Here is a 23718-nt window from a genome sequence, read left to right on the forward strand (position 1 = left end):
TACTTAGGGAGCTAACTAATTTTATTATTCAATAATCATTTCTGAGAGGGAAAGATGAGTGGGAAAGTAGGGAAAGTAGGGATTCAAATAACAGAGTGATGATTGAAAATTTTTCTACTTACTCGCACTTGAATAGGTGTGAACCACAATAAACCCTAGCGGGTTGCGGTGGAGGCTCGAATAGACCCACTCACTTGTGACCTAACCTAACCTAACTACTTACTCACATATATATATATATATATATATATATATATATATATATATATATATATATATATATATATATATATACAATCGATCGCTTCAAAAACACTTTACTAACTTTTTTCGAAAGCTTCTAATAATTTCTCTTCCATATACTCCGTTTCACTATCACTGTCGTCATTTAAATCAATAATGAATTTATTAACACCATTGATATGGAAGTGTCCAATCTCCATATAGTCTTTTTCAACTAAAATTACTTTTTTAATCCTTTTTTGCCAGTCTTCTTCGGTAATATTAGAATTTTGTAAAATTATTTTTACGTCTGATGCTTTGTTTCAATTTTCCCCAAATCAACTCGATGGGATTGAAAACACAAAAATAGGGGGAAGTCTCAATATGGTGTGTCCATACTTCAAGTAGTTGGTTTTTTGTTATAGTTATCTTCAAAATACAAAATGTTATCCATTAAAAAACTTTGTATTTCATCTTTTCTAGAATTTCTATTCGGTACTTTGATGAGCTGTCGCGAATGATAGGAAGCGTTGTCAAGAAATATTACACTATTCGCATCCAAATTTGGGGTCAATGTGTTTTCAAACCATTCCTCAAAAATATTAACTTTTATGTACTTATGATAGTCAACATTGCAGTCCTCAAGTTTTTTCTACATAATTTTAAAGAATTCGGGACCCATCTTTCACTTCCTCCGCAATGCACAATTATAGTCGAGATCCTTTGTTTGCAGGCGTACACATTCTCGAACCATCAGTCCACCCTTTCGTAACTGTGTCGTGAGTATCATACTAAGTTTCGTCCAAATAGAAAATTTGCCGTTGTTCTTATCTATATTTAGTTATTTGTTCTGAATATTTGTTACGCAATTCCACTATTCTCTGCTTTCCATAACTGATTGACAATTGTTCATTAATTTAAATCTAAATCTTAGTTTCTTTATCCAATTCTGAAGAGTTTTGTCACAGCACGTTATGGCCGAAAATATTCAATGTCTTCCTTATGATTTCAAATGTAGGAATCTCATTGCTTTTGTAACGGTCGTATATTGTTTTTTTAAATGATTTTATCAGATGAACATCTGAATGTTTTGGTAATCCCGCATCAAATTGCGTCTTGCGTTAATAAGGTTTGTTTTTGACTATTTTACGTACAGTTGAGAAAGGAATTTTCGTCAAATCTAATGTTGCTTGTAAAGTTTTTTTTTCCTCGAAACCAAACTTGATACGTAGATACTTATATGCATTGAAACAAATAACAAAAATTTTAGGTAACTGCACCAATATCGAATTTCAATACTCAAATCGCGATCAGTTCCTGAACTGAACATTGACAACACGACGGCTTGCATTCTATTCGTCACCGTAACATGACTTCAAATTCAATTTTATGACTCTTCAGCCAATCATAAAACTTGGTTAGTAAAAATTATTCAATACGAACCGCCAATTCTTCAGTCCACGTGGAGTAATTCCTAGCGGCATTAAATCTTTGTGTTGTTTTTTTTGGCCTTTGAGTTCGCCGATAGCTTTAAGATTACTATATTGGTTACTTCGACTATACCCAGATATTGAACTCGGTTTTAGCTCATAAAAAAAATTCAGATTTCTCAAATGTCCATAATTCTGCTCTGGAACTCGAATTTTGTATAACATGAACCATTGAAAATTCCCACAAAAAAATCCCAAATTATTGAAAAAGGCTAAAATGATGGTATGTGTACACTTCACGAAAAAAATAAATTGCCTGAAGGCCCAATATCAATAACCTACTTGAAATAATTTTATGTTTTTATAAAAATTGACTTATCAACATGGAGAATGTTGTTTACCTGCTGATCCCGCTCCCACTACTATAAAATCGTATCGATCTAGCAGTTCGTCAGTGAGGACATCGATGGGTCTACTTTCTGGGTCCATTTGTTCATACTGAAAATAGGCTATTGATGCCATCAGGGCTGGGAGAACCAAGGCCAAATTCGATGCTCCTATAGCTCCGAACCCATAGAAGGGTGCTGCTAGAGCACTCATCGCTGTAACAAAAACAAAAATGTATCAATCAGCATTATGAAGAACTAGTTGATGCTAAATTGTCTCGAAACCTTGACGAAAAGAAGTTACACCATTCCGATCTGGAGTGAATTTGTAAGTTGTTTCAAAAGTTTTGTCCGTTTTGATGTCATGTGCTTTTGTATCTGCAATACCTCTCAATATCTCAATACCTCATTCAGAACTGGCTCATTTCCTTCTTCTCTGAAGACTTCCGTTGTCATTCCACTACATAAAGTTGGTGATTTAGATAATCCCTCCAATCTGCGTCCTATTTTCTTGATACCGACTTCAGCAAACATTATTGAGAAATTAGAGAAATTAGAAAGTACCTACGTTTAGATGAATTCTTAAAACTGCACTGTATTATAAGCAGAAACCAATTTGGGTTTCAGATGCAAATGATGCTATCTTCTCTTTTTTATATGAAATTTTCTTTAGTTGAATGCTGGTGAAGTAGTCGCCGCTATTTTTGTGATAATCCAAAGGTGTTTGATTGTAATGTTATTAAAAGAAGTTCATAAATATGGATCTAGAGGTGTAACGAACACCTAGTTTGAATCTGGTGTGCCACAGGGTTCTGTGTTAGGCTCTACTCTACTTCTACTATACATGAATGACATCTCTATGATTGGCATATCTGGTAGTTTCACTTTATTCGCGGAAGATACTACAATATTGTGGAATGAAAAAAACTCAGTGAAACTAAATAAAATAATAATGAAGAAGGTGAAGAGCTGGTGCGATGCAAATTTACTCTCTCTTGATGAAATTTCAATAGACGCTGCCATATTACAAAACAAATTAAACATAAAATTTCTTGGTGTATTCATTGAAAATAGGCTGAAATTTGATGAACACCTTAAACAACTCAAGAGTAAGATCTCCTCCGGATGTTACGCAGTTAGAGTAGTTTCAAGTGGGTTGGGTTTCCATATCGCAAAGACCGTTCACCATGCACTTATTGAATCTCGACTAGGTTATGGAATACATTTTTGGGGAGCATGCAACTCATCCCTTCTCTCTTCTGTATTGATATTACAGAAGAGAACCCAGAGAATCGTGCAGGAAGTTGTTCCCTGCCAATAAAATTTTAACAGTCATCGAACTGTTTACCTTAGAGACGGTTTGCCTTATTTATAAACATAAATCGAAGTTTAACTTTGTTACTCATAATAGCAATTATACCTTCAGACCTCACATCCCAACTTCGAATTTAATCAAGGATTCCATATACTATAATGGTGGTAAGTTGTTCAATCATTTACCATTGGAAATGAGATCTGCAAATCTAAGCAACATTCATTTCAAAAAAGCGGTGAAGAACCTTATTGTTGTTTGATTCTATTATAGTTTGGAAGAGTATTTTAGCGAATCCTTTTGACAATAAATTAGCAATTTATTCTTTGTACTATCACTTTATATATGGTGGTGTTTTATCTATACATTTTTAGAACATTTTTTATATTTACATTTATATATTTTTGGAACTTTTCTATATCTATATCTTGAACTTTGTCAATAAGATGCAAATTTTCGGACAATAAAGTATATTTTGATTTGAAATATTTATTTTACTATCTCGAAGTATATACTGAGCGATAGAGAATTTTGTACTGTATACATTGATGTTATTAATTTTTTTTTCAAAATTTTAGTTTTAGTTCACGAATTCAAATTGAACTCAAGAGCTACCGAAAAAGCCCGAAAAATTACCCAGGCATATGATAATGATAGTGTTAATGAACGCACTGTTCAACGTTGGTTTGCGAAATTTTGTTCCGGAGATTTAAGCTTCGAAGATGAACCAAGAAATGGTCGACCTACATTCAGGACTAGGATTTGGGTACTCTGGTGAATACTGATCCATCACAAAAGGTGCGTCGGATGGCGGAAGGAATGGAAGTCAGCTCCAATGGGATTTTTTATGGTTTAAAACGTATTGGAAAGGTCAAAAAGCTCGATAAGTGGATGCCTCACGACTTGAACGATCAACAGAAATAGTCACGTTTCAAAGTCTGTTTTTCTTTGGTTTTGCGCAACCAAAATTATCTTTTTTTTGATAGGATCGTCACTTGTGATGAAAAGTAGATCCTCTACGATAACAGGAGACGTTCAAGACAATGGATGGACACCGAAATGACATCCAGGCACTTCCCAAAGGCGAAAACCCGCCAAAAAAAGAACATGGTTACCAGCGGCTGGTGTAATTCACTATAACTTTCTCCAACCACTTCAAGCCATCACAGCAGAGTCTTTTTCTGAGGAAATCGAGGAAATGTATTAAAAATTGCGTCAGTAGCAGCCGGCACTGTTCCACAGAAGAGGTTCGATCCTGCCATGACAAAGCCAATTTTTTTTCAAGGACAAAACAGAAGCACTACAGAAAAATTCTTGAGCCGCTCTAAGAGCGGTGCCTATGCGAAAGTAGCCATTCACTTTGGATTTGAATCGCTGGAGATTAAATCCATTTGGAAAAACGTTCTCAAGAAGTTCCCTACATAAACTTAGTTCTCTAAATGAAAGAGGACAATACTTCAAAGAAGGTCTGATCTGAGCTTAGTGATTACTAATAAATAGAGTTAATCTATGATTTTCACTATAAGGGTTTTACAAAAACCGCGACACGTGTTTCGCTATACAATAGCTTCTTCAAGCATAACTTCACCTATGCTTGAAGAAGCTATGCTTATAGTGAAAATCATAGATTAACTCTATTCATTAGTTTTTTAAATATGGATTTTCATCAAGTATCGGTCAGTTCTATTCAATTAGTGATTACTTTAATAAGTGTATAAAAGTGTTGAAAAAGATTTACATTCTTCAAGACAGAATTGAAATGATTGTAATTTATGGAGAAGTTGGAAAGTGCGCACGAAGTGCGGCATGTCTTTTTAACGAAAAACATCCAAATTGTAATGTTACCAGTATGTGCTTGATTTTGTGCTTGATTTACCCCAGAGTACTAAATGAAGCAGCTCAAATTGAATATTTTGGAACATTCGCTGCAGAGCCCACGAGCTCCTCACGATCAGTATCAGAACAGACGGGAATGTCACCCAAGACTGTAAGAAAAGCACTGAAAATGCATTTTTTTTTACTTAGCAATATTTCTTTTTGATCCAGTTTTTTAACTGTCTTAGATCAGTCAATTCGAAATTGGTATGTACCTACCTTAGAAAAAGTTACAATTTCTATACATTGAGGTATTGGTCTCTAACGTACAACAGTACACATTAATATTTTTTAATAGTGTGCTTTGGAAAAATAAATAAACCAATTATTTAACGTCAGACTTTCGTTGGTGATTGTGATTCGTTTGACTGATTGTGATAGCTACCAATTATAATAGAATAATGTCAAGATTAGGTTACAGTAATGAAGATTTCTTGAATGTATTATTAATTTATGGTGAGTGCAATAGAATTGCAAGTAGAATATGCCGAGTATTCCATGAAAGATATCCACAACTTCCGAAGCCGAATAATAATGTGATAAATCGACTACTAAAAAACTGTAGGTTGAATGAAATCTTCCGCCCAAAAATCATTCGTAAGAAGACTAAAGTGGATGATGATGACAATGGTATAACAGTTTTGGGATACTTTCATGCATTTCCAAATGCTTCTCTGCACGAGGCTAAAAGGGAGATAGGTATACCCTACGTGACAATTTGTCAAATTCTTAATAAGCATAAATGGCATCCCTATAAGTTCTACTGTGTCCAACATTTGAAAGAGACTGATTTACCTCGTAGAGTGGAATTCTTTGAATGGTTACTTGTCAAGACTCAAGAGGATGGACATTTCCTTGACAATATCATATGGACAGATGAGGCCAAGTTCACAAAAAATGGAGTTTTCAATAGACACGACAGTCATTATTGGGCGCCAGAAAATCCCCATGTTGTCCGCCAAAGGGGTTTTCAAGAAAGATGGAAATTCAATGTATTTTGTGCCATAAAGAATGAATCAATTTTTTATATCGAGTTTTATGATGATAATTTGAATGCATCAAAATATGAAGATTTACTAAGGAAAGGAATTCAAATTATTTTAAATAATAGACCAGGAAGAGAACGTGTATGGTACCAAATGGATGGTGCTCCACCCCATAATTCTCATTCAGTCAGCGAAGCTTTAACCGAAATCTTCGTAGACAGATGGATTGGTAATAATGGACCACCAGATGGCAATCCATTGGATTTTTTCGTGTGGGGTTTCAATAAAAATATGGTTTACTCTACTCCAATAACAACAATGGAAGATATGAAATCGAGAGTTACAACCTATTTCAATAGTTTGACTCCAGGCTTGATCAGAAGCGCTACACATGACAATCTTTTGAAGAGATTATATGTTGTTTAAATAGAAGTGGAAATGTGTTTGAACATATTCTGAAATACACTGACGATTAAATTAACTCATTAATTTATGGGTTTATTATTTTCAGTTCGTGTTTCAGCGTTAATAAAACTATTGTTTGAAGAGAAGTTTCATTCAATGATTGAGGAGTATTTTAATAATTATCTTTTCATTGTATTATCTGTGACTAATTGAGAAACATCAAACGAAATCTTTTTTACAAAAATAAGTGATGAACAAGGAAACCATGTCAATTTCCGTTTGAAACAGTTTATCTCGAAAACGGTTCAAAATAGAAATAGTATTATATGAACCAAGTTAATCTAAAATTGGATGTAGACCTCAAAAATGTTGAAATATACAGGGTGTTCCATTTGAAAAAATTGGGTTCCATTAATTTTTTCATGAGATCAAAGTATCTGCATTTTTTCAAGACCCTGTATGAGGCGAATGAAAATATGACTCGGAGTGAAGATCCTCATAGTATCACTCCACTCCATTTCAAATTTGATCGTTTTAGTGCAAAAGAGTTCAATATTATCAGCATTTATGAAAGTTCATGTTTGGTAAAAAAAATATCGAAATTAATTTATATCTTCTAAACGGTAATAGATAGGTAGAGGGAAATAGTATATGAATTTGTTGACAAAGTGATAATGAATCATGATATGATATTACATACGGGGTGTTTTATTTGATAAATCAAAGAAGCCGCTACTTTATAGTAGAAGCGACAACGCCGCTTCGTCTAAAATATTTTAGGCGTATAGGTCATATTGACTTATGCATACTGTGGAATTTTCAGGTTGATCCGTTGAATAGTTTGCCAGAAACGGCTAATTAACGCTCATCATGAAAAGCCCTTTATTACAATTGATATACAGTTGAAATCATACCTACATTACATTTCCAAAATTCTCACCTGAGTGAGTGAGATGATTATCTATCAAACTATACACAAACTGACTATATCTTTCATTCATCCGTAGTAGGTATGATGTTACATAATATCTCCTGGAGTGTCAATCTTTAATAAACATTTTTGCTTATTTATCGTTAGATGATTTTTCTATAACACATCTTCATGTAGCACACCAGTTAACCACAATTTTTTCCCACTTACCACTGGTAAAAAACACCATTATCGCGGATTTTAGTACATCAACTGCAAGACACCACACACAAAAGTAACATGATTCAAATTTTTTTGATATATGGCCAGCGAAATGTTTTTCAATTTTGGTCACATATCACTTTCTACCAAATCCCCGTACCGAAACTATTACAAAGCGAAGGAACAATGACAGAACATTTCATTCAATTCAATCTTGAGTGAAAATTCATCGACGAATTCCCAATAAGGATCGCTGATTACTGATATAGTTTGTAGGAATTTTGTGATTCAAGATTCCACGTTTTTTTCGTTACACCACCAAATGAGACGATGAAATTGCATAGCAGAGAAAGTTATATCTTTCTTATTGTTTCATTAATTATTCCTCTCGCGTTATTTTATATCGACGGTTTCGAAAAATGGTTGCAATGATTTACAAAATAGTAATAACAGTTTTTTGTGTACGTGCGGTTAAGCATTTACGAGTACATAGTCCGTTGCTATTTATGGAGAAACCTTTCTTAACCCATTTAAAACCACTACCAATATTTTCAGAAAAATCTCCAATTTTTTGACATATACATATTTATTCATATATACTAAAACATCTCTGGGGTTTGAACAAAAAATAATAATAAACTAAACAATATTTTTTTGAGTTGCGTAAACGCAACATTGGTAACAAATGCATAAAAAATTTCCAAATATAATTCATGATATTACTTGAAACAGTTCGAATGTACTGGAATTCTACATTTATTGCACATGAAAACCGTTGTGCTTTTACATAACCTGCATCGTCTTCTCCAGTTCTCTGAATTTTTTTCTATTATATGACCAACATTATCGAGTCTGACAGAAGATGGTAGAGATGATGTGGAACCACGTCCTTGAATAGATTGTGCCCTACGTTTGTTGGTACTCATGAGGCTTCGTGCAAGTTCGGACCTGAAATCCAGCTGCGAAATAGGCTTATCACTATATACAAGCCGGTGAAGTTTCCAAGCATTCACCACAGAATAATCTAACATGTTCATAAACAATGGCCACCACCATTTTTTCTCACGAATATTGATTCGATAGTTTGCGATTGCGTTATCATGTAAATCAACGCCTCCCATATATTTGTTATATCTGGCAATCATGTTAGGTTGGAGAATCAAAGTTTCGCGTTTCTCCTTTCGATTGTACCTTTTCACAGATACAAGAGGCTGCACAGATTCACAATTGGTTGCTACTGTTACCACGGAATTATCATTCCAAAGTACTATGCCAATTTCATTCACGTGATCGTAACGGGAATCCATACTACCACGCAGTTTTTTTTCCTATAGTTTTATTGTTCTCTAATGGGCATTTCAGAATCCTGTTCTCGCGTACAGTTCCAGTTGCAAAATATCCTTCATTTTTCAAGTGAACTAGTAGCTTATAACTTGTGAAAAAGTTGTCGAAATAAATCTTATGAGCTGATCTAGTTTTTAGCACTTTCGATAGATCAATAACAACCTCTTCACCAAAACCAAATTCTTTTCTGACTTTTTGAGGATTTCTTCCACCATAAGGTATGAATTGGTATAAATATCCATCACTAGAAGTTAGGCACCACATTTTGAAACCAAAACGTACCGGTTTTCCCTTCAGGAACATTTTTGCCGAATGACGACCAAAATAGGGTACCATTTGTTCATCAATCGACAGATGATGTCTGAAAACACCATATTTCAAGTAATTCGCATTCAAAATATCAACTAGTGGTCGAACTTTGGCGAATTTGTCTTCCTTATCCAGCTGATTGTTGTCGGCAAGGTGAATATCTCGCTTTATATCAAGAAATATGTTTCGAGACATTGCATCTTTCACAAATTGAACTCCTTTATCTTCATCAGAAGACCAGTAGAGTTGTAATTGTGGAAGAGTGTGATATCCACTCAAAATCAATATTCCAAAAAATATCTCTAAGTCACCCTGTTCTAACTCAAAATTGGGACGGTTATGATCTCTGGAATATTTGATGGAATTATTTATTATCAACTGCATCACTTCCCCATCAAACATTTGCTTGAAGAAATCTAGTACTGATTTTCCATTAAGTTCCTCAACCATTGATTCATTTGAAGTTGCATCAATCTCGTAGTCGACAGGTGTTTTACACCAAATCATATCTTCCATCCTTGCCGCTTTTTTTGGTGGAGGCAAGGCTGCCTCATGAGGCATATTTTCTTCAAATTCGCCATCGTTAGCCACATGCATTATTTCAAACGTTCCTGCTAAATCTACAGACAAATTTTCTAGTTTACCTGTCACATCCTCGTCGATATTCTCCTCATCCGTAAGATCATCGACCTCGGGTGGTATATAACAAATATCAATATCATTTGCCTCGTTCAGGTCCAGATCCTCAACAATTGCTTCTAATTCTCGAAGAGTCAATGGTCTCTTCCAGTCATTATTGTTCATTCTACTCTGAAACAATTATGAATATTCGAAATACGCACATTGGGCAACAAGAAATACTCACTATTACTCTGCAGTCCTCAAGATGACGATATTCTAATGCACGATAACCTTCTCAACATTCCTATAGCACTGCGCATATGAGAATAAAATGGCCCTACCTAGTACCTACGCAACGGAAGAACAGTGAAATCGTCCAGACGTGAAACTACAAGTTCCGACAGGAAAATTGACGACTTCCACAACTACTAAACTGTTCGTACCAATGTTGCGTTTTCGCAACCATATATTCAAACAACTTGAAAAAATGTTCCACAATAATTTTATTCTCATTCGGCAAATGAGAGGAAGAAATGAGGAAGTTTATTTCGTATGAATATTTTGATAAATGATGAAAAAAGTCAATCGATGATTTTATAATGACTTTTTATCATTATCGAATTTTTTGGTGGAAAATTATCAAAGAATGGTTATCGACGTAAAAAATTTCAAATATTTTTCAGTACTAAAAAAAATAATTTCAGTATATTTAGATATTTCACTATTCGATACCAATTAAAGTTAATGAAAAAATCGATTTTGTCTATTATATTTTTGATGTTGCGTTATCGAAACCATGGCAGTAAATGGGTTAAAGTATGAATACTGAAATATGTCGATCGATAAGGACTTTCCTCACCAATACGTCATCTTAAGGGATTGTTCTCGTTAGGTAAGGTTAGGTTAGGTCCAAAGTAAGTTGGTGTATTTGACCCTCCACCGCAACCCGCAAGGGTTTATTGTGTCTCACACATATTCACACTCTACCAAATAAGCTCAGCTTCTTGACGAAGCCGATCAGTTTGTATGGCGAGTGATCCTTCAGATCAGATGGTGAGAGTACAGTTCTGCCGAACTCTAAAAACCTGATTCGGTCCCCAGCAAGCAGCGGTTCTGGTCCGATGACCAGAACCTGCTGCTTGCAGCACCCTCTTTTTTGCAAGGGAGTCAGCAGGCCGCATTGCCTTCCAGGCCAGTATGGCCAGGAATCCAGACCAGAGACAATCTGTTAAATCTTTCTATTAAGATTGTTCTCGTTAGGGACGAGTTGTAACGTACATGACCTAGCCTAGTACCACTGTTAAGAGCTATGGCAGATCGAAACGACGCTAGCTGTTATTTTAATTTAATTATAAAGATGGCGTTGTATCTGGGGCTTTTACATAAAACTTTCACGGTACACTTTTTTCAATGGCATTTGTGATATTAGGCGGGCTGAAAATTCCGTAGGTTAACACACAGATGGCGCTACAAAATAATAATAATAAATATTTATTTTTCATTTAAAAAGCATAAATGTATGAATACATTCCAGCAGTAACTGACAAAAACGTCATAATTAATATAGAAATGAATTTCATAAGTTATTATTAATATAAAAGAAGTAAAATATATAATTATATAGAAATATAAAAAATTCATAGAACCTACCGACTTAATTAAAAAAGACACAACTAGAACAAATAAGAAAAAGGTTAAAAGTGTCATAGTATGAATGACAACTGTCAGTTGAAAAACAACAGCACAATTATAACATTTGAATTGTCAACAAGAAAACATCTTCATAAAATATAGTATTATGTCATAAATTCACTAATACTGTTACAGTTCTTCTCAATAAGAAATGCTTTAAGTCTGGATTTAAAAATATTAATATTTGGAGATGTTTGGATAGAGACATCGAGGTGATCAAAAACTTTGCATCCCAAATATAAGTGACTTTTTTAGTATAGATTAGTTCTATGCACAGCAGGCACAAGAAGATTTCTGTATCTAGTGTCATATTGATGATCTGTTCCATTGAAGAATGTATCTTTATGTTTGTAATACATATATACATAGTTCATACAGATACAAGCCTGTCAAAGTTAGGATCTTTAGTCGCTTAAAAGCCTCTCTACATGACTGCTTCCAATTTAGTCCTGCAACAATTCTCACAGAAAATTTTTGTAGAGCGAGAACACGTGACCAAGAGGTACAAGTACTCCAGTTAAGAATACCATATCGCAGATGACAGTTGATGTTTGCATAATTAACAATTAGTAGTATGTTTTCGTGACAATGATTTGATAAAAATCGTAAATTATGAATGAATTGTGTGTTTTTTCTATAATGTTATCCAATTTGGTACTGAAGAGCCTTAGGGCAAGTGTCTTAAGGCGAAACATCGATGTCTACCAGTGAGCATGACAGTGTTCCATATCAGTGAAATTTTTACCTTTCATTTAGTATACTGTGTAGAATTGACTTAATTCCATAACGAATGTTTGGAATACAAACTGAGTAGAGAAAAGTGTTTTTGTATAATTCAGTGTTCATATAAAAATATTTCTTTCGAAAGAATTTTTCTTTCGTGTAATTCAATGTTTATATGAAAGTAGCTGTTTCAGGGGGTTTTTCTTCCAGTTTGTGTCTGAAAATTACTTCTTTGCATGATCTACACATCTATGTATATAGAGTTACTTCTTTCGAAATTGATTGCTCTCTTCCTTTCTTTGGAAGATTCTCACTTTTTTTGTATCAAGATGAAGTAGTAGAAAGCGAAATCTCTCTTTCCCACAAAATTTGTCACTCCTAAAAAGAGATATTATTATTTTTTAGTACTAATTATGAACAAATGAATGATGAGAACAAATGAATGATGAGAAAAATTTCAATCGTTTAAATACCATTTGGAAACATTGCCAGTGTTGTTTTTCTCATTTCATTTTCACAAATCGTTATTGAGTTATTCGTTATAAACAATTTATTGAATTCATTAATTCCCGTTTGATTGGTAATTCACCGTTACTTGACATACTTTAGTTCCTAATTTGATAAAAAATATGAAGGCTAATTTCAGTATCAATCTAGTGCCATAGGTTGGAATAACGCAATCGAGAAACATGGAGAGTCAAGAGCTGTTGCGCTTGATATTTCTAAGGCCTATTAGCCTGGTTTACATGTACTCGAGTTAGCTCTTTTTGGTGACATTTTTCAGCCCTGTCCAAAACTTACGACCAAGGCGAAAACGCGCCGATGAAAATTACAAAAGTTATAAACAATTAAGTGAAAAAAAAATGAGGCTTTAGTTTTTTCTTAATATCTCGGAAAATTTTCAAAATTTTAGAAATTTGAAAAAAGATTTGAAAAGATCAATGAATTTGCGTAAAAAAAGTCGCGACTCCCGGAACTTTATCTCGATTATTCATAATTTTTACAGAGCCCTGAGAATAGAGCCAAAAGCGGGAAGTCTGGCTTCCGCGCGCCTTTCGTCACTCTGACATAAAAACAAAAAAAATATTTAAACATATTAAATGTAAATATTAAGGAATGAAAAAATTCATGTGATGTTGGGATACATCAATAAACAATAATCCGCAGTCAAAAAATTTTTATCCCAATTTTAACGTTAATTATAAATTTGTTAATTAATAACTTTTTCTGAATTGAAAGTTAATATAAAAATCCCTATAATTATTATACTTAAACCCTGGTATTTTTTTTCTTTGGTGAAGTTATCCTTAATAGGCAAAAAAATAGATTACCGTTGCCAAAATAAAAAAATTGTTTTTATAAAAAATACATTATAATTTTGTTTATATCATAAATTCTATTATTCTTTAAGGTTTTGAAAAAATTGTGAGCATCGGAAATTTAAAGAAGGTTAATGAGTAAACTCATTAAAATTAAATTAACAAAATGACTGATTGCTTCACTTAATTTTCTTAAACTCCATACAAATATGACAATAAATGAATGTTAATGATCCTACATCTACTAAAAGTGCAAATAATCACACGAAGTTTATGTTGAAAAGACTTAAAAAAAAATCTTTTTTTAATAAATAACGGTGAATAATTAAATAAATAATAGGACTACAACTTTAGTAAAAGGCTTAAATTGTTAGTAACTTCATAATGAACAAAAAAGACTTGAAGCATATTTATCATAACTGCAATAGTTTGAAAGTTATTATAATTATAAAAGCGAAGGACAAGTATCAAGGTATTACAATATTGAAAGTTTTATAAAAAATAGAATAAATTAAAAAAAAAATACATAGTTACTTTTATTATAGAACAAAGTATCGACAAAATATATATAAAAAAATAATTTGTTTGTAACAATATTTTTTTTAAATAAACAATTAAAAAAAGAATAAAAAAAGTTTTTTCAAAACCTTGAAGAACAATAGAATTTATGATTTAAAAAAAACGGTCCCTTAATTTTAATATTTAGCTGCAAAAAACGATTGTTAATTAACAAACGCATTTTTTAGCAACAAAGAATTTTTTTTAAGAAATAATTTTTTTTTCTAAATCATGATTTTTTTCAATTAACATAATGCAAAAAAAAATTTGAATTGCTTATAAACAATGTATTTGTTTATAATAAATTTATTAACAATATCTGTAAAAATTTGAAAAAAAATATTATTAATTGGTTTTTAGCCATGAGACATTGAAACAATAAAAAATTTAAAAAAAAAATTTGTAATGTATTTTTTATGAAATTTTAATTTTCAATTGTTAATGAAAAAATTGAAAATAACAATTTTTTTATTTTGGCAACGGTAATCTATTATTTTGCCTATTAAGGATAACTGCACCAAAGGAAAAAATGCCAGGGTTTTAGTTTAATAATTATAGGGATTTTTATATTAACTTTCAATTCAGAAAAAGTTATTAATTGACAAATTTATAATTAACGTTAAAATTGGGATAAAAATGTTTTGACTGCGGATTATTGTTTATTGATGTATCCCAACATTACATGAATTTTTTCATTCCTCAATAGTAACATTTAATATGTTTAAATAATTTTTTTTGTTTTTATGTCAGAGTGACGAAAGGCGTGCGGAAGCCAGACTACCCGCTTTTGGCTCTATTTTCAGGGCTCTGTAAAAATTATAAATAATCGAGATACAGTTTCGGGAGTCGGGACTTTTTTTACGCAAATTCATTGATGAAAGTTTAAGGGCAAAAATACGTATCGAATGACACCTTGGTCGTAATTTTTGGACAGGGCTGAAAAATGTTACAAAAAAAAAGTACATGTGAACTAGACTATATGACAGTGTGTGGCATGAGGGTTTACTGGCCGAATTTCGATGCTATGGCTTGTCGGATCATTTTTGTGTGGCTCTTCAGCTTCCTGAAAGACGTTGCCTGTAAGTGGTTGTCGATGGATATCTCTCGAATACTTTTACCATCAACTCGGGTATTCCCCAGGGATCCATACTGTCACCTTCTTTTTTATTGTATATCAACGACTTATTGGAAAAAACTAAAAGTCCAATACATTGCTTTGCTGACGACAGCACACTTGTCTCGTCATTTCATTTTGATTCCAGGACATCGGCTGCGGATACACATATTCACCTGAAGCAGGAGTTTGCATATCTTAGTGAAGATCTAGAGGTGATTTCGCATTGGGGTGAAAGTAACCAGATTCAATTCAATACCACGAAAACCCAGGCATCGGTTTTTTCCAAAAGGATAAATGTCCCTGAACAGGATATAATGTCAGGTCGGACAATTCCGCTTTCTGCTTCAATTAGTTTGTTGGGGGTTAAAATGGACACAAATATGTCTTGGCATAATCATGTCGCTGAAATTGCAAAGGCTGCTTCTCAGAATTCTCTCAAGTGACTTGTCACATTTGATTCAACCAAGAACGGTACATATCAGAAATACGCGACGGACTGTGGCTGCTCATCGTTTTGAGGTTCCACTTAGTACACCTCGAACTTCACTGTTCAAGAACTCTTTCATTTGTATACCTGCATATATGTGAAATAAACTTTCTGAGAATGTTTTTTCAATTGAATTTATTCTCCAACGATTCAAATCCAAGGTGAATCGCAACTTTCGCACATGGACCGCTCTTAGAGCTCCTCAAGAATTTTCCTGTAGTAAAATCAATGACAAATCGATTGCAGTGGTGTATTTTATCAGAAGGATGACATTTTGCTCATTTACTTCAAGGTCGAAATTGTTTATTATTAAGTTTTGGTTTTTATTTTATGTTGCCCATGGATAGTTTTTAGAAGTGATTTTTTTTTCTCGAAAACCAAGCTTGATATGAAGAAAACACAATCGACCTAAGGAAGTTCCGTAACGTAATGAGGAAACACCCTGTATATTCATCAAGTGTTAAGCAGATGAGAACAGTTACTAATATCAATTTACTTGCGGCTACTAGGAGGTAAGCAGTTGAAAACCCTTTTTCAATTCAACTCACCTAGGTCACAATTTCACAACCGAACTATTTGTACTAAACTTCAGTTGCAATTTTCTGATTAATTCATTTACTTGTCACAGTATCACATAACTTCAGCATAATGTAGCACTCTAATTTTTTCAGCGATACGCACATTGTATCTATGACCGAATTGAGATTGTTAAAAACACAGTTATGAGTATATAATGGCTCTTTGCCCCAATCTATAATCACGTCGTCACCACCACGTTACGAACGGAATTCTTCAAGATCAATCGCACATAGTTCTTGTTCTTGAACTTGACTGACTTCTGGTGTAACGTTGTACAGTTACCGGAGAAATGTCGAAGAAAATATTCACTATCTCTTCGAGTCCGACCACAATTTACAGTTCTTTAGGTGAAATGTGTGCTCGATGCTATACGGTGAGAAAAATATCTGAAATATTGATATTGAGCCAATTTCATTTCATTGTTCCTTATGATTTTGATCATTTCGTTTCAAGTTCCACTTGAATAAAAATGCACGTTCCCAATATTGAAACTATTATTTTTATTCCAAATGAAACAACCGATTTTTGAAATTTTTCAAATCCTTATTAAATTCTAATGTGATCATCTTCTCATTCTTCAGATCTAATATTCATGAAATGGAATACAATATGGCGAATTAATGCTTCTTCATCGCCTGGTGTCTTCTATCGACTCGTATGTTCATTATATTTATTATATTCGCATAGTTGAAAGTATCTTTTTATCATCTTAGTTGTTATATCGCTGTTTCCTTCCAATATCAAGGTCAGTATCTTGAATTTGATCATTTGTGATTTGGTCTGCGTATGAAATGATAATAATAATGATACTAGTAGTATTCGAATGGCATATTCCTGTAGATTAATCACACTGTTTATAGGGGAGCAATCAAAGGCTGGCGTGGTGTCGCGGAAGCCATGAGAACGACCCCAACTACATACAAAGAGAAGCTCGAATGGTGCAGAATACTTGAAACTGTACAGATCGAATACTAGAAATGCTCGTAGATAACACAGTTCCGCAGTATAACTTTCAAAATGATTCCAAAATCATCATACCAAGTGGAGAGCACTGGCAAAACGGCCCACCGTTGAAAGCAGAAGAAACTTGGTATACAGATGGCTCAAAGACCCAAGAAGGAGTGAGAGCCGGTGTATAGGGAGGCAGAGCTAAGACGAGAATCCCACTCAGCCTCGAACATAATGCAACTGTGTTTCAGACAGGAGTAGCGGCTATCGAACACTGTATACAGCCAGGCGGCAATCAAGGCGCTCAGCTCATTTCAAGTTTTCTCAAGACTGGTGGGAAGCTGCCTGAACGCTCTCAAGAAGCTAAGTACCCAAAATAGGGTCACTCTAGCTTGGGAACCTAGACATGAGGGCAATGAGGAGGCCGGTGAAGGCACATCCAAGGCTATGATTGGCCTAGAACCCTTCTGCGGGGTAGCGAAAGCTACCATAAATTCATGGATACAAGCCGAATCAATAGATTGGTGGAATAAGCTCCCAGGAATGAGGCAGGCGAAAGGTTCATAAAGAAACCATCGCCCAGATTCACGGAAGACCTACTAAACCACAACCGTAAGGTTGTAAGGGTAGTGTTGGGTCTATTAACGGGGCATATGCGACTGAGGAACCATATGAGCAACATGGGTCTGACAGAAGAAACCAAATGCAGGTTCTGTCAAGAAGATGATGAAACCGCACTGCATGTGCTCTGTGAATGCGAAACAATAGCAAGACTAAGATGCAAGATGCGAGGAAGAGAAACCAGAGGCTGCTTGCTACATAAAGGGGCCACTGTTGAGGCTATGGAGTCTCATCGAAGAGATCAAGCTAGATAATAATCTCAAGGAGCATCACAATAGATCTGAAAAGATTGCAGTGAATCAGGTCATGGGCTAGCTCCCCGACAATCTAATCTAATCTAGTGGAGCAACTACCTCTATTGCTAGTGTTTTATCTGGTAATGTTATCCAGATTATTGTTAAAAAGTTAATATGACGACTGTCTTATTTCCAAACATCGATGTCCGCCATCGAAGATGATAGTATTCCATCTAAATGAAATGTTACCTCTTTCATAAACGATATTGTGTAGCAATCTTGTGAAAGATATCGGAATCAATTCCATAAAGAAAGTTTGAAGTATGAACTGAATAAAAAAGTGTTTTTGTATAATTTACTCTTCATATAAAAGTAGTTGTTTCGAAAGTATTTTTTCTTTCGTGTAATTCAATGTTTATATGAAAATATTTGTTTCGAGAGAGTTTTTTCTTCCAGCTTGTGTCTAAAAGTTATTTCTCTGCATGATTTACTCATCTTTATAGACAGTTTATTTTGTGATCAATTGCTTTTTTGTATAAAGATGAAGAAGTAGAAAATCAAAACCTCACTTTTCCAAAAATTAATCTCTCCTAAAAATTTACCCCTTTCAATTTGAACGTCATCCCCTCTTTTTGATTAACCCTCCGCCAATACAGAGACATACCTTGTTGAACTGCCACAAGGATTGAACCTACACACAAATATTGCTGTTTTTCAATTGATACTTTTCAGATATATTGAGAAAAAATATATTTTTTACACACCGTTTAGAGGACACCACTACATCAAATCACAAGAAAATATATTTCAAAACCAACTAAAAATACTTCGCGATAAAGTTTGTTTCTACACAAGAATGTTAAAAAGTCATTAAAAGCTTATTAAGAGACCCCTTGAAATTGATAATTTGATTTGGTAATTATAACAGAAATTCCAAGGGAATGAAAGAGTAATGTGTGGGTTTTTCATACATATTTTGACCAAATATAAACTGCGTTTATGAGGAATGAACTTCCTGTGAACGTTTTTTAAAATGATTCAAATCCAACGTGGATCGATACTTTGGCATAGGCACCGATCTTAGATTAAGGATTCTACTGTAGTGCATTTGTGTTTGGTCCTTAAAAAAACAAAAAAAAAACTGGAGTAATTCTATGAATTTATTTGATTTGGCTTATACTTTTGTGATACCATTGATTCAAAGAATTCACTATAAATTGATGCTTGCAGATGAACTTTCATTCAACAATTGATATTTTAAACTAGATACACACGTTATATAGACAAATTTAAAACAAACCTACTCAACACAATACTTCCTAGCCATATTCAAGCCTCTGTCGTGCTTAAAATAATGGTCACATATAATGTGTTAACTGGAAAGCTATTGAGATACTCAATAATAATAATAATGATAATAATGGTCTTTATTGGGTGAAATACAATATAACATCCAAAAGGCGAAGTTCAAAACTGCAGTGTAGAACACTACAGGTTTGTTCTACCACTTAACCCCCACAGCCAGCTACGAGAACTGGCAACAAAAAAAAAACAAATACAAACAAACAACAATAATTGAAAAAGTAATACATTATACATCTGATATCAATCAGCATTTCAATAACAACAAAGAAAAAAATATATATACATATGGATAAACTATTGAGTATTTAAGTTTGTTTACCTAGTAGTTCAGTTTTTAATTTTTGCCTAAAAATCCCAATTTTGAAATGTTTTACAATATTATTCTTCATATTATTATTTATATTTCATTATTTGCCCAAACATTTCTTGCATATCAAAATGGTCCTTTACATCATACAATTCACATCAATACCGCAAGATTACCACTATCACGCGATAAAAATTAATGCGACACGCGTGATGAAGAAAGGTGGCGATTGCCTTTATAACTTGGTGAATCATTTTGAAGGTTAATGTCGCATTTTTGTTTTGTGTTGTCTTTAGATAGATAGGTACTCAGCTATTTAAAAATTGAAATTGATAGTTGTGAACATGATTTTGTTTGATTGAATTTGATCAAAGATCATTATTATTAGTTACAGCTGGTAACTTGTTGGGTTTTGCTTTATATACCCCTTTCAAAAAAATTTCGAATGGTCCACAATGTTCCAAAACATTCCGAAGTATTCGAAATTGTACTGAAATAACCTGAGATGTTCTGAAACTATTCATTAGGTTGCAGACTATTCCAGATTGTTCCGGGATGTTCTACAATTTTATTGAATAATCTCAAATAGTGTGGGACTTTTTTTAGAGAAATTCCAAGATGGCAAAAATTCGAACTCATATATCTTGAGGAGCACGGCGTTCAGCTAAAAACAGAAACCTTCCTCAAAGACGTCAATAAATTTTGAAGGTAATAATATCCATAGCATTTTTTGAAAAATCTACTACCATCGGGAAGGGTAGCGTGTAATATCCTCCAAAGCACGATGAAAGTTGTTCACAGTTGGTGCCTGAGGGAGCAGATGTCTGTCAACCCCAGCAAAACTGTGAAAATCTCCTTCAACAGGAGGAGTAAATTGGACTAACGCCACTTTCCCTCATTGATGAGGTCATTTTATTTGAAACGGAGGTGAAATATCATGGTATTGTCCTTGATGAAAAACTCATCTGGAACGCTCACTTGGAAAAAGTTTTACACAAAGCCAGACTGTCTCTATGGACATGTCGAAGGATTTGTGGTGAAACTTGGGGTTCAGGTCCCAAACAAATCCATTGGATTTATGTGTTGATTGTCAAACAATTGATAACTTTTGATGTAATTGCCTGGTGGCCGCAGGCTTTACAGAAAACGGCCTAGGCGAAGCTCTCTGGCTTACAGAGACAGGCTTGTCTGGCCATCAGTGGTGGCCATCAGTACCACACCATCAGCGGCCATGAAGATCCTTCTAAATCTACCTCCTCTCCACATTTTTCTGGAGAGAGAGGCTAAATGGGCTGCATATAGACGTGGGCACATTGCCAATTGCCCAAATCAATCTGATGCAGAGTACAATAGACTGCTGATTGACACTGGAAGTCACAGCATTCTGGAAATTACTTCTGACTTTATGTCTCCAACTGTCAACTAAGAACTGCTTTATAAAGTATTGTTCTCAAGTAGATAGGACTGGATCCTTCGGTAGAAAGAAATATTAAGAACAGATAGGTAGTTGTTGGTTCACAGATGGATCAAAAACACCTTCCGGTTCTGGTGCAGGTGTTTTCAGTCGCAGACCCAGGACATATATACCAACCTGCCTAGCAACCTATGCGACTGTATTGTATGCGGAAATTTACGCTATTGAATTATGTGCAGAGAAATTGGAAGAATCCAACCTCATACATAAGCCAAAAAAATTTTCTTGGACAGTCATGCGGCGTTGGAAGCTCTTGGCTCCTACCGAGCAACCTCTGAATTGGTAGCAAATTGGTCTGGATTCCTGGCCATACAGGCCTGGAAGGCAATGAGGCTGCTGACCCCTTGCCAAGGAGAGTGCTGCAAGCAGCTTCATCGGACCAGAACCTGTCATTGGCATCGCTTTAGGCTTTGCCAAACAAATATTGAACACCTAGTTGGCAAGAAGATTTATGGATTTCTCGCAGAATCTTCCAGGAGTGGCTCACTCCAAGGCGTTTATTCACCCTTCGAAGCTTGATACCAAACAGTTGTTGGACCACAGTAGAGATGAACTACAATGTCTAACGGGCCTTCTTACAGGTCACTGTCATTTGAATCATCATATGCAGAGACTTGGACTGTCGGAAGACAGTGTGTGCCGCTTCTCTTTGGAAAATGATGAAACAGCAGAGCATTTACTTTGTGCCTGCCTCGCTGGGAACCGAATCAGGTTTTTTGAGTTCGGCAGAGCCGTACTCTTACCATATGACCTGAAAGACCACTCACCACACAAACTAATTTTCTTCGTTAAGAAGCTGGGTTTATTTGGTCGATTGTGAATAGGTGTGAACCACAATAGACTCTTGTGGGTTGCGGGGAAGGGTCGAATAGACCCACTCACTTTAGACCTAACCTAACCTAACCGGCAGACCTTTGATTCAATTTGAATTCATAGAATTCAAAAAAAATTTTGGAAAAGATGAACAGCATCTCTATCCATTAGAATCTACCACGACACTGTAGACAAAACTTCTGAAATTTCGTTCAAATTCATGTTCAAGCGTTTTATAAGTAAATCGCACAGTGAGTAACCAACCGCTTCTTTCCGAAATGTCACTTGTGTAACCTTGAAATGAAGGACTGTCACCAAAGAACGGATCCACTATGAAATCAAGTTTTTATTAGGAAAAATGTAGATTAATAAACTTTTTTTAATAAACTGAAAAGTGTCAAAGAAAAAGAGATGAGATGTAAAAGTGATGTGGTGAATAAATAAGTACTTGTATTTTTCTATAGTTTTTATTGTATAAAACGTTTCAATTTATGGAACTTTGAAGGGCAGTATCTGTGAAAATGAGGGGAAGCCCGTATTTTTTCTTTCGGATTCGTAATCTACCCGTCAAGGTACGTAAACATCTACGTCTAATTTTTTTTTCAAATTCAGAGAGTGCAGTTTTTTTTTAATTCTACCGAAAATAATTTCTAGCGACAGTTTTCATAAGGATGCTTGATATTCCATCTGACCGATTTTACGTTCTCAAGGCGAAAAGGAATTTCTTACAATCGGTCAGTTGGTTCTTTCAATTAGCTATAAAAGTGAATGACACTTTCTATTTGTTCTGTCTGACTATTCGACCTTATTATTCGTAACGGTGAGGAGTCTCTATTTGAAACATTTACGTTTTCCGCTTGGGTACTGATTAATTATACAATGTTATGAATTATATACCGTGCTTTAGTAGGTACGCCCACCAGATGGCAAATGTAATTAAACTGCGATTGAACAAAACTGGTTTCTTTCTTTTGTATCAAAATCGTATTCATTCAATTTTCAAAAGCATATTATTCTCAGGTGGGTTGACATGGGTGGTTTGCTTTGCTCACTCAGTCGACCGCTGTGTCAACCGGTGGTTCGAACTGCAAGGCCGGACGATCTATTTTCACTTCCTATCGTCCAACCCGTATTAGGAATCACACGTTGAACAGTAAGACCTTGTTAGTCCTTGGCTCGCACATGCTTCTTCTTTTGGGAGTTGTATTTCTAGGGGTGCAACAGCTGGTTAACGGAAAACAGATTTTAACATGAAATTTTTAACAGATCATATTTCTAGTCTTCACTTTATTCGATATCTAGCGTCTCACTATCATCCTCTGATCGTTAGAGAGTTATTGGAGATTCATTTACAGGTTACTATTAGGACTTCCATTCTCTAATATAATATAATTTGAATCAAAAGGGTTATATTTTTAGGAACAAATATAATTAAGAAATAAAATGAATAGCCTAAA

At 34.4% G+C, this 23718-nt stretch overlaps 2 protein-coding genes across 3 annotated transcripts in view; one reads left to right on the top strand and one right to left on the bottom strand.

The window, feature by feature from the left end:
- Positions 1–16790, bottom strand: part of LOC111502843 (glucose dehydrogenase [FAD, quinone]) — a 39177-nt gene extending 22387 nt beyond the window's left edge. The window contains exons 1-2 of one of the 2 annotated variants that reach the window (XM_074174138.1): positions 16467–16790; positions 2054–2254 (exon numbers count right to left, since the gene is read on the bottom strand). In XM_074174138.1, coding sequence (XP_074030239.1) covers positions 2054–2252 — 199 coding nt within the window. In that variant the 5' untranslated portion in view covers positions 2253–2254; positions 16467–16790. Of the gene's footprint in view, positions 1–2053; positions 2255–7757; positions 7964–16466 lie in introns of those variants that run through there. The other variant, XM_074174137.1, reaches the window with a different exon arrangement.
- The window catches only part of Flo2 (flotillin-2), a 152008-nt gene that overhangs the window by 59922 nt on the left and 68368 nt on the right, over positions 1–23718 (top strand). The gene's annotated exons all lie outside the window — the stretch shown is intronic.

Source organism: Leptinotarsa decemlineata, unplaced genomic scaffold, assembly GCF_025532065.1.
Source record: "Leptinotarsa decemlineata unplaced genomic scaffold, Ldec_3_MD MMD2_tig00000505_RagTag_RagTag, whole genome shotgun sequence".
NCBI lineage: Eukaryota > Metazoa > Arthropoda > Insecta > Coleoptera > Chrysomelidae > Leptinotarsa > Leptinotarsa decemlineata.